Here is a 12,267-nt window from a genome sequence, read left to right as displayed (position 1 = left end):
GGGATTCCTTCCTCCATCATTTCATCCTGTCTCCATCTCTACCCTCAGAGCCACTAAACAATAAGTTAATTAACTAGAGTGAGGGCAAGAGCTGGAGGGTGCAGCGCTGCCTCCGGTCAGAGTGATGGGAAGTGATTGGTGCATGGCTTCTTCATCAGCCCATCTGGATTCACATCCCTGCCTTGCTGCTCACTGACTCCATTTCCAGAACAAGCTATCTCTCTTCTGTGTGCTTTCATTTTTTTCTGATTTGCTATGGATGATAATAATACCCAGCTCTTCAAGTTGTGATCAGAAGCAGCACACATAAAGTGTCCAAGGAAATAAACTCTGGCAAGCATTGCTCTCATCAAGTGCAAGTGAAGGAAAAAATGTAGGTGGACATAATGCCTACAGCAAGAGTGATGTATTCTTAATCATTTGGCTTGGGTTCCCATTGTGAGAATCAGGTGGAAACTCAGCCAGTGCAGAAGCTCCTGGTCGTGGGGAAGCGCTAGCAACAAGGTGATGAGGGGATTCTGACATTATTCCAAGTAAGTCACAAGTTTACTCTTCTACTGCCACATGTCCTCAGTAGTGCTCATAATCAACCAGTTGCTGGTGGCTCTCAGCTGTAATCCTGTTTAGGAAGCTGAGATCTGAGGGTTGTAATGTAAAGCCAGCTCAGGCAGGAAAGTTGATGAGTCTAGCCACCAAAAAGCTAGAAGAGCTGTGGCTTAAGTGATAGAGCATCAGCCTCCAGTGAAAAAGATAAGAGACAGTGCCCAGGCCCTCAGTTCAAGCCTAAAGAATTCCTGTATCCCTCTCACTTATATTAACAAATTATTGATATTTGCCACTTCTTTCATTACATAGTTTCTTTGTATATGAAATTAGGTTTATTCTCAGCTCTTGGAGAGTGGATAGCATATGCTATCACTTCACATTTCAATGGAAATTCCTTTATACAAAAGGAAAATCCAACTCATGTGTACATTATGCTGTTTGCGCGCACACTCGCGCACGTGCGTGCGCATACACTATTTCTAGGGCTTGAATAAAGGCCTAGGTGCTATCTTTGAGGGGTTTTGCTCAAAGATAACATTCTACCACTTTAGCCACAGCCCCATTTGCATCTCTCTTTTTGTGGGGAGGGTGATTAATTGCTAATAAGAGTCACGCACATTTGTCTAAACTGGCTGTGAACTGTGATTCCTACATCTCAGCCTCCTGAGTAACTAGGACTACAGGTGTGAGCCACAGGTGCCAGCATTAAATAGTTAACTTTTAAAGAAAAAAAAATCATGTCCTCTGTGGGAGAAGTAGTAATGATGTAAGGAAAATAGAAGAAGACAAAAAAGAGAGTCTGGACAAACAGGAAGATGGCTATCCACCGAACCTTACCTTGGAGCTCACTGTATCTCAGCACTGTCTTACATAGCAGTCACTCCTGTGGTTTCTCAACTCACCCACCCAGATTCCTCCTTAACTGCACTCCTCATCCAGAGATCCTCTATAGCTCATTTGTTTCAGTTCTGGGAGTCTCGGCCATGTTCATGCATTCCCCATATCTGCTGAGTACACAAGGCCACATTCCCATAGTCCCTCACCTTCTCCTTCTGGGGCCAGAACCCCTCCCTGAGCTTGTACTTGAAGGCTGGTTGTTTTGGGGACTGAGGGAAAGCGACTAGAGAGGCCACAGACCTTCCTGGGATGGACTGCATCATCCATGAGGAAACTTTCAATAAAGTAACAATAATATTTAAATCAATGTTGCAGTTTCCTTTTGTATAGAGGAGTTTCCATAGAAATGTAAAGTGATAAAAAGGAATTACACGTGCCGTCTACTCTCCAGGAGCTTAGAATAGTCCTAATTTCATATACAAAGAACAGATGAAACAAAAATGGGGCAAATGTTAATAATTTATTAATATAAGTAAGAGGGATGTAAGAATTCTTTTGACTAATCTTGGAAATTTCCTGATGTTTTCAGTTTTTACATTAAAAATATAAATACAATGAAGTCATACAATGAATAAATACAATGAAAGCAATATTAAAGAAATACTCATTTCTCCTTCAACATTTCAATTCTCAGTCAGTGATTGTAACTATGGGTGGAATCTTACCACAAAGAGAAATTAATTAATTTTTTATTGCTTTATTATCTCCACACTCTTTGCCCTCAAGCAGGAAGGCAGAGGCATCATGGGAGACTTTATCATACCCCACATCCCTGCTGTCCTTGCTGCTCTGCAGTCTTAGGCAGGAAAAGCAGAGGAAGAGGAGCTGTTGGAAGGTGCTGTGCCTGACAGAGCAAGGACAGGGAAGAAACGTCCACTTGCCTTCACATGACAGTCCACCAGGGTGAACTTTTATACACTGCATCAAATCACACTCCAGCTAGACAGCAACTGGCCATGGCCAACCAAAGCTCTCCAGTGGGCTTCCTCCTTCTGGGCTTCTCAGAACACCCACGCCTAGAAAAGATTCTCTTCGTGGTTGTCCTGTTTTCCTACCTCCTCACTCTGACGGGCAATACACTCATCATCCTGCTGTCCTCGCTGGACCCCAGGCTCCGCTCTCCAATGTACTTCTTCCTCTCCAACCTCTCTTTCTTAGACCTCTGCTTCACCACAAGTTGTGTCCCCCAGATGTTGGTCAACCTCTGGGGTCCCCAAAAGACCATCAGCTTCCTGGGGTGCTCTGTCCAGCTCTTCATCTTCCTGTCCCTCGGGACCTCTGAATGCATCCTGCTGGCGGTGATGGCCTTTGACCGCTATGTGGCTGTGTGCCAACCCCTGCACTATGCCACCATCGTCCACCCCCGCCTGTGCCGGCAGCTGGCAGCGGTGGCCTGGGTCATTGGGCTGGTGGAGTCCATAGTCCAGATACCACCCACCCTCCGCCTGCCCTTCTGTCCCCACCATGAGGTGGATGACTTTGTCTGCGAGGTGCCAGCTCTCATTAGACTCTCCTGCGGGGACACCACCTACAATGAAATCCAGATGGCCGTGGCCAGTGTCCTCCTCTTGGTTGTACCTCTCAGTCTCATCCTTGTCTCTTATGGGGCCATTGTCTGGGCAGTTTTGAGGATTAACTCTGCAGAAGGGCGGAGGAAAGCCTTTGGGACCTGCTCTTCCCATCTTCTTGTGGTCACCCTCTTCTACAGCTCAGCCATTGCTGTCTACCTGCAGCCCAAAAATCCCTATGCCCAAGAGAGGGGCAAGTTCTTTGGTCTCTTCTATGCTGTGGGCACTCCCTGTCTTAATCCTCTCATCTACACGCTGAGGAACAAGGAAGTGAAGAGGGCATTCTGGAGATTGCTAGGGAAGGAAATGGAGCCCAGATAGAACTGACAGCCACTTAGTTGGCTTATAATTTAGGTATATTCTGCATGCCTTTTCAGGAAGTCTGAGATCTGGACCTCTCTGGCTTCTTCACACCTGTCATGCTACAGTAACAGATGACAGGTGTGTGTGTGTGTGAGAGAGAGAGAGAGAAAGAGAGATGGAGAATGGAAATGTAAGAGGGACATCAGTATTTTATGTGAAACATCATCACCAGAATCAAATGTAATATTCTCTTTTCTCTATTTTACCAATTCACCTCCATAATCACTTTCCTAATGTAATCATTTCCATTTCTAATTCTTTGTCATGTTGTATTGTCTTCAATTCCAATTTTAATTCCTCCTCTATTTTGAGTTTCTTCCCATGTACATGTATGGTTTGCATTCTCATTCTATTTTATCCCCCCAAATGTCAATGAAAAAGGAGGAAAAACTGAAGCCTAATAAATTTAGAACCAGCATTAACTTGTGTGCCTAAATCTATGTCCCATGAATTCTATGTCAAACAACTCCCAAACATACTGTGTTACTTTCATACCATAATCAAATATCTAGGAATCCTTCAGCTTGAAGCTAGATCCTTGAAGATAAACCTTAACTTCAGTGTTTGTATTGCTTCTCTTTAAAATGCCTATCACCAGCTAGAAAGGAAACCTTTTGCGTATTTATAACAGATGTGCTATCGAGGCAGGCTTTTGTGTCATCTACTGGCCAAATGAGGAATTGCACTGTCATACCATGCTCTTGATGGCTCAGGGAGGTATTATTACTGCTATTATAAAGTCTCTATACAGTGTTATGATATTCTAGGTACCATTCAAAGCAACATAGGCCAGGTACTGGTAGATCACATCTGTAATACTAACTACTCAGAAGGCTGAGATCTGAGAATTGCAGTTTGAAGCCAGCCTGGACAGAAAGTCCTGGAGACTCTGATCTAGAACCACCTAAAAGGAGGAAGTGGAGCTGTGGCTCAAGTGGTAATGCTAGCAAAAAAAAAAAAAAAAATCCAGGCCCTGAGTTCAAGTCCCAGGACTGGAACCAAAAAAGGAATAATAACAATGTAAAATAATAAATAATTGAACCAGGAACTATGGCTCACAACTGTAATCCTAGCTAGTCAGGAGGATGAGATCTGAGAATTATGGATCAAAGCCAGCCTAGGCAGGAAAGTCTATGAAACTCTTATTCCCCAATTAACCACCAGAAACCCAGAAGTGGAGCTATGACTCAACGTGGTAGGGTGCTAACCTTGAGCAAAAGAGCTCAGGAACAGTACTCTGACTCAAAGTTCAAGCCCCACAACTGACCAAAAAGGAAAAGTCTGGTTTTCTTACCAGCATAAAATGGCTCTGATTCAACATTTACCCTCTATCAGCTAAGAGCAATCCTCATCCTAATCTTCATGAGAGCCATTTATATGCTCTTCTTATTATCTTGTCTGCCTTGTTATTAGATTGTATCCTAATCTTAATGTACTCACTCAATAATCCTAATCACAGACCTGCAGGTAAAGCTAATCTTAATGCTACTTTTTAAATCTCTTATATAATATGGTTTTTCTCATGATCACCACTATTCTTCCTCTTTCCAGGATCTGGGAACCCTATCTATGATTGTTCTATCGGTAGAAGCCCTAATGTTTGGAAACAGTAAAATTGTTTCTAAATGGATTCTAAGGGAAATAGAACTGACAAATAAGGGAAGCCATTTGAAGGAATATTTCCCAATGAAATCTGCTTTGTCCAATACATGTTTTGACATAGGCTTTAGGACTAGTGCTGTTTTATTCCAAAACTATTCAGCCTCCATCTAGACAGTTATCTACTGGACACACAAATATCTACTGGATTGTGGAAAGAAAGTCCAACATAACAGTCAGGGGTTGTCAAAGACATATTTCCAGTCTACGTGGAAGTTTGATCAGAGTTGGATGCCAATAAGGGATCAAAGGCTGGAGGAGAGTGATGGGAATTTTTTCCTAGAGATTTTAACCATCGCACAGAGTACATAATTAGTTTGAAATATTTGCTGATTTGCCGTGGGGAACAGACTAAAGGCAGGACTGTGCATGGTTACATTAAAATAGAGAAATATGAAGGAAGCAGTTACACCAAGGAGCAAAAGGTATATACATTATACACACACACACACACACACACACACAAACATATACATATACAAGGGCTTGGAATATGGCTTAGTGGAAGAGTGCTTGCCTAGCATGCATGAAGCCCTGGGTTCGATTCCTCAGTACTACATAAACAGAAAAGGCTGAAAATGGCACTGTGGCTCAAGTGGTTAAGTGTTATCATTGAGCAAAAACCTCAGGGTCAGTGCCCAGGCCCTGAGTACAAGCCCCAGGACTGGTAAATATATATGCTACAAAACTGGATACAATGGGAAAGGTACAGGGCCACTCTTACAGATGTTTCAAGTTTGCAAGCTTCAGGTCTTGTGAGAGCAGACACTCAGCTATGTACCTAATATAACACTTGAGTCAAAGGGACTTTATTCAAGAAGCTGAGGGGTTTAGTTGTCCATCCAATTCCAGTCACTAGTTCTGTTGTTTTGGTTTGGCTTTTTTTTGGGGGGGGTGGGGGGCGTGCACACACACATACCTGTACTAGGGCTTAAGCTTTTATACTCAAAGCTTGTGCTCTATCACTTGAGCCACAGCTTCACTTGCAGCTTTTTGATGGCTAATTGGAGATAAATGTCTCACAGACTTTCCTGCCTGGACTAGCTTTGAACCACAATTCTCAGATCTCAGCCTTCCCAGTACTTAGGATTATAGGGGTGAGCCTATTAGTCTATTTCTTCTATTAGTCTGTTTCTTCGGACTTACTGAATCAGTAATACAGACCGAAGCACAGAGCCTAGCTCCCTAGCCCCCTACAAAGCCAGGCTTCCAGGCTTCCCAAATGTACCCTGTGCAGAATTAGTCTCTCCCTCTTAAAGAGGGCCAGAATTGCTAGCTCAAAATATGCCTCTTTAACATAAGGATTATTTTGAGCTGAATGTCACTGGCAACCAACACACCTGGGAGAAGGCTCTCAACACAGGGAACAAGTTTTCCTTTAGTAAAAGAAATTTACATTTGCAAAGGTGTAATTTTTTACCAATGAAGAAGGCACCCATTTATGTTCAAATATTATGTTCAGATTATTCACCACTCTTTTCCTGTTTACCTTCCCATAATCTCTCCTCCCATCATCCACCCAGAAATATAAAACGCTTCTCCTTTGTATAGCCCAAGGTGTTTTTGTTGTTGGTGGTGGTGGTGGTTTTGTTTGTGTGCCAGTACTGGGATTTGAACCCAGGGTCTGGGTGCTCTCCCTTAGCTTTCTCCCTCAAGGCTGTGCTTTCCCACTTGAAACACACTGCCAATTCTGGCTTTTTTTTGTCGTTCACTAGAGATAAGAGTCTCATGGACTGTCTGGGCTAGCTTCAAACCCAGATCCTCAGATCTCAGCCTGCTGAGTAGCTAGGATTACAGGCGTGAGCCACTGGTGCCCAGCCCAAGATGGTGTAATCAATCCTAACCCACCCTTTGGACATTCATCAGTAGCCCAGTGTACACATTAATAAACATGCTTCTATTTACGTTTCTCATTGGACTGATATCTACCTGTATAAATTTATAGGACTTCTCATCTAGAGGAAAAGGTGTTTCCCCTCTTCTGCACATGTATGGTGCATGGGTGTTGCTCCCCCATCTCTCTGGCTTTGCGGAACCAAGATGCCTGCCAATGTCTGCAGGCCCCACCTGCGTCCCAGCACAGCTGCACTGTGTGGCGCTCCCATCCCATGGGGCACTAGCATGTCCTAGCTTGGTCCACAGGGTCCCGTAATAGTAGACGCCATGTTGGTCTCTGATGATGGGTGGCTGCACATGTCACGATGCCCAATGTGTGATTGCCCTTGGATTAAGAAACCATAAAGGAAAAAAAAACTACATAAAGGACCAAGTAAAGAATTCCCTGGGTTGGGAAGGTGGCTCAGTGGTAGAGTGCTTGCCTTGTATGCATAAGGCCCTGGGTTCAATTCCTCAGCACCACATAAGCAGAAAAAGCTGGAAGTGGCGCTGTGGCTCAATTGGTAGAGCACTGAGGGAAAGCACCCAGGCCCAGAGGTCAGGCCCCACAACCAACAAAAAAAAAAAAAAAAAAAAAAGAATTCCCTGTTCCTACCAGGTACAGTGGCTCAAGCCTGTAATCTTAGCCACTGAGGAGGTGAAGAGAGAAGATGACAGTTTAAGGCCAGCCCTGCCCCCCAAAATATTTCACAAAAATCCCCATCTAAAATTAAAAGCCAGGTGCAATGGTTCATACCTACCATGCCAAATACATGGGAAGCATAACTACTATTGTGGTCCAGTCCTTAAAAAGTAATGCAAGCAAGCCTCGCATCAATAGCTCACGCCTGTAATCCTAGCTACTCAGGAGGCTGAGATCTGAGGATTGTGGTTCAAAGCCAGCCAGGGCAGGAAAGTCTGTGAGACTCCTATCTCCAATAAAACACCAGAAAACTGGAAGTGGTGCTGTGGCTCAAGTGGTAGAGCGCTCGCCTTGAGCTGAAGAAGAGCTGAGGGACAGCACCCAGGCCCAGAGATCAAGCCCCACAGCCAAAAAAAAGTAACACAAACAAAAGGGCTCCAGACCTAGCTCAAGTAGACTGCCTGCCTAGCAAGCACAAAGCCTTAAGCTCAAACCTCAATTTAAACTGCCAATTTAAAAAAAAATTAAGAATGCAAAAAGAATTCCCTGCTCCAAAAGCTTGAGTGAATAAGCAAAACGCTGTGCTGGGTGGCCTAAAATTACCAATGATTATAAGAGGAGCCACAATTAGCTGAGCTATCTGCAACACTGCAGGCAGAAAGGACCAGGTGTGGGATGACACGGACAGCTCAGACACTTCCCCCAAGAAAAGCCCTGGTAAGAGGCTGGATGCCAGCAAGCAGACAAAACTGAGATGACGCTATGTCGAAAAACGAACAATTTAGGTGGGGGGGGGGGAATTGAGGAGGCGGAACGGGATGGTAGGGGAAAAACAAAGGAGGAGGCAACAATGCTGGATAAGAAATGTACCCATTACCTTGTTCATGTAACTGTAACCCCTCTGTACAGTATTTTCACAAAACCTATTTTTAAAAAAAACTGAGATGACTGGCGTGGGAGAGGGTCAAGGAGGTGAGGTAGAGTGGACAGTGGGCGGCCAGCCTTTTGGGATCCTTTTTCCAAATAAGGCTGCAGCAATGTAGCCATCCTTTTCCAATGTATTTGCTACAGTATGGCAGGCTCTTTTCTACTCCTTGTATCTGGCACAGGGGAATATAGCAGAACGCTGCTATGTGACTTCCAAGATTTTGTCTGGAAAATTAAAAAAAGAAACCATACCTAGCTGGCCTTCTCCTGGACTTTGCTCAGGCCAGTCACCTTTGGAATCAGATGAGCAATCTCAGGCCACATGGAAAAGCCCAGTGAAGTTCCAGCCCACATCCCAGCTGGTGTCAGCCGGGCCCACACCTACCTTTAGTCACTGAGTAAAGGAGTCTTCTTATGACTCCAGCCCCAGCCTTCAAAGTTGGGGCTTTCCAACTGCTGTGGAATAGGGGTAAACTCCTACACTGTAGCCTCTCTGAAATCCTGACACACAAGCTGGGTGCAGGTGGCTCAGGACTGTCATCCTACCTACTCAGGAGACTGAGATCTGAGGATCATGGTTCAAAGCCAACCTGCACAGAAAAGTCCCCCATGAGACTCTTATTCCATTAACCACTCAAAAACTGAAAGTGATGCTGTGGCTCAAGTGGTAGAGTGCTAGCCTTGAACACAAAGAGTGCCCAGAGCCTGAGATCAAGCCCCACAACTGACAAAAAAAAAGTCCTGACACATAGAAATAGAAAGACAGACAGAGAAAGAGAGAGAGAGAAAGAGAGAGAGACAGACAGACAGACAGACATAGATTTTTTTTTTGCTAGTTCCTAGAATTTGAACTCGGGCTGTAAGTTCTTGACTTTTTCACTCATGGTTAGTGCTCTACCACTTGAACCATGCATCAACTTCTGGCTTTTTGCTGGTTAATCGGAGATAAGAGTCTCTTGATGTGTCCACCCTGGCTGGCTCCAAATCTCAACTCTCAGATCTCAGCCTCCTGTGAGCCACAATGCCCAGCAATGAATTATTCTTGTTTAACCTCTTCTAGGGCAGCAGGCTGCACAGTAGTCAGTAATAATGCGCAGGATTTGAATGCAGGCTCTAGTTGCTAACACTGGACAGATTCTTCCTCTCCTGGCCAAACAATGATCCTACAACCCCCATTCTGCCAGGTGGTGTCCTCATTACCACATATCTCCTTTGTTTGTTTGGTGGTACTGAGACTAGAACTCGGGGCCTTAAACTTGCTAGGCCAGTACTCTGCCACTTGAGCCACACCACCAACCCATAAAATTCATTATTCATCAGGTAGCTGTTCATTGAGAATACGTATCCCCTACAAGCCAACTTACTCTCTGCTCTGTCCCCAGCACCTAGAAGTATACCTGCCTTGCTGATTTTCCCAATCAACACTGAAAGATGGAGTTGGGAATGGCGGTGTATCCCTATAACCCCACCATTCAGGAGGAAGCTGAGCAGGGGGATCTCAAATACAAGACCCTGCCTCAAAAACAAAAGGAAAAAAATAATATTCCGCTGGTCCACAGAGATAAGGAGTCACATAGCAACAAAGTGCTCACGAGAAGTTCATTCCAAGAGACAGATGGAGGGTAGGGAAGCAAGAGATTAAGGCAGGGCGAGGGAGAGCAGGGGGACCAATGTCAGCAGGCAGTCTAGACTCCGGAACATTCCCAAGTCAGAAAGAGACCTGAAGTCCAAGGGGGAGTCGCGCCAACTGAAGCAAAGCCACTCCATAGGTGGAGAACACCCCTGCCTGGACTGCTGGTGGCAATTTATCCCCTTCACTAGTGTCTCGCCAGTCCATTTGGCCCCATTCTTACCCTCCTGCTAATAAACTGTCTTCTCTCCCTTGGCCAGCACAGAACTCCTGACCTTTTATTTATAATCTATACTCCAGTTAGTGCAAGGCAAGTCTAAGGTAGTAATTTGGGTCTTTTAGGTTCCACAGGCCTGGTATATAACTCCTGCTACTCTTGCTGAAGCCAACTGATCATTTTCCACACCGCAGGCTGCTCTACTCCATAGGCTTCTTCCCCTTTCCTCAAGAATATTCCGCTGTGGGAAGACAGGAAACCCAAATTAAGCCCAATTGATCCAAGGTAGATAATCACAGTGGAATGTTTTTCAAGTACTGCCCTAAGATTTCTCCTACCTATGAACAGGACAATGAAAAGACAGGGTTTATCCAGCCCTTGTAGTTATGTGCAAAAAAAGTAATGATCACTTTTTTTAACAAAAATCAGTGCTACGTGCGTGTTTTCTCTCATATGTGAAGCTAGATCCAAAATACAAATGGACATGACTACTTATACAGAACTCTAAGCATCCACACACAGTGAGATTAAAGGAGGCTACTCCTAGGGGAGGAACCTAAAGGCATACCTCCTCCAAACATTTAAAATACCATTTATCCAAATGAATTCCAGGAAATGGAAACATGGATTTTTTTGTGTGTGTGGTGGTGGTGGTGGTGTTTTTGCTTTGGGGTTTGTTTTGGGTTTTTTTTTTTTGCATTTTTAAGGGGATAAAGGGGGGTGAAGAAGGGAGGAAGGATGAACAAATTCAGTGATGGCATTCAGTATAAACTATGTGGAAAATAAACTATGCAACCTGTAGGCAGGCACAGGTGGGGGAAAACAAAGAAAAGGGTAACATTGTCCAAAAAAGAAACATACTCATTCCCTGACTTATGAAATGGTAACCCCTTCTGTACAATACCTTAATATTAATGAAATTATATTTTTAAAACCCAGTGCTAAATTGAAAAGCTGAGCTTCAGAAAAGCACATTTCCAAAAGCACACACAAAAATAGTAAAAATCCCAGGCAGTTGAGTTTTGTTGTTGTTGTTGTTGTTCATATCCCTTGACCATTCAAAACTGTTTCCCCTCTTGGAAGTACTAGGGTTTGAACTAAGGACCTTGGACTTACTAGGCAGGTGCTCTACTACTTGATCCATTCCAGCCTGGTTCAAGGGCTAATGCTCAGGCCAGCCTGGTTGTCAATGACAGGTACTTGTACTACTGTGCCTAGCAATTGGATGAGATGGAGTCTTGTGAGCTTCTTCATAAAGAGACCTGTTTTGGCCCAGACTAGTTTCAAACCAAGATTTCCAATCCCCACTTTCTAAGTAGCTAGGGTTACAGCTTGAAACTCCAAGCCCAGCTGCTTTCTTTTGTTTTGGCCAAAAGTTCTTCCCCAAATGTTCAAGGTTCCTTAGACGAAGATTTCTGAGGTAGGGAGACTCAGTGGGCTTTTATTCAACACCTTCCATCGGTCATCATTCTTTTATTGTTCTGATTTCCTGGAACCTGTGTCCTCGCATCTGTTCAGCCGCTCGCTCCAGGCTCCCAACACATAATGCCCACTGTGGTCAGGTAACCTGCTTGGTCTGTACCAAGCGTAACCTAAGTACCTAGTCCTCTCAATCACCCTGCGGGTAATGTTACTGTTCATATTCTCATCTTCACACACAAGGAAATGGAGACTAGAGATTAGCGAACTTTTCTGCATTTAGTAGAACCTGATGTCCCAGCAGTCTGCCTTCAGAGCCCATACTTTTACCCACCAACAGCATCACTTACTAATCTCAGCCTTAATCATGTCCTACTTTGCCCTGCTAAGTCCTTAACAGATCGATAAAACACCTCTTTCTACACTTCAGTTTCAAAGCCTTTTCATTAACTTGGAGCCCGCGGAGACTCCTTCCTTGGCCTGGAGCCCACTCTGTTCACAGAGTGAAGGGTGAGATGCTGAG

General features: G+C 44.3%; 1 protein-coding gene across 1 annotated transcript; it reads left to right on the top strand.

The window, feature by feature from the left end:
* The first annotated feature begins 2,399 nt into the window (after window positions 1-2,399).
* Window positions 2,400-3,332, top strand: LOC105996879 (olfactory receptor 2H2). The gene has a single exon (XM_013031119.1). It carries the CDS (start codon window positions 2,400-2,402, stop codon window positions 3,330-3,332), a length of 933 nt encoding a protein of 310 aa, XP_012886573.1.
* The last annotated feature ends 8,935 nt before the right edge of the window (window positions 3,333-12,267 follow it).

This window comes from Dipodomys ordii, unplaced genomic scaffold (assembly GCF_000151885.1).
Source record: "Dipodomys ordii isolate 6190 unplaced genomic scaffold, Dord_2.0 Scaffold138, whole genome shotgun sequence".
NCBI classification, from domain to species: domain Eukaryota; kingdom Metazoa; phylum Chordata; class Mammalia; order Rodentia; family Heteromyidae; genus Dipodomys; species Dipodomys ordii.
Note: the sequence above shows the minus strand (reverse complement) of the source record. Positions and strands in the feature narration are given on the sequence as shown.

Bases quoted from the DNA above. Each gene is read 5' to 3' on its own strand.
- LOC105996879 (XM_013031119.1), top strand. From the start codon at position 2,400: ATGGCCAACCAAAGCTCTCCAGTGGGCTTCCTCCTTCTGGGCTTCTCA.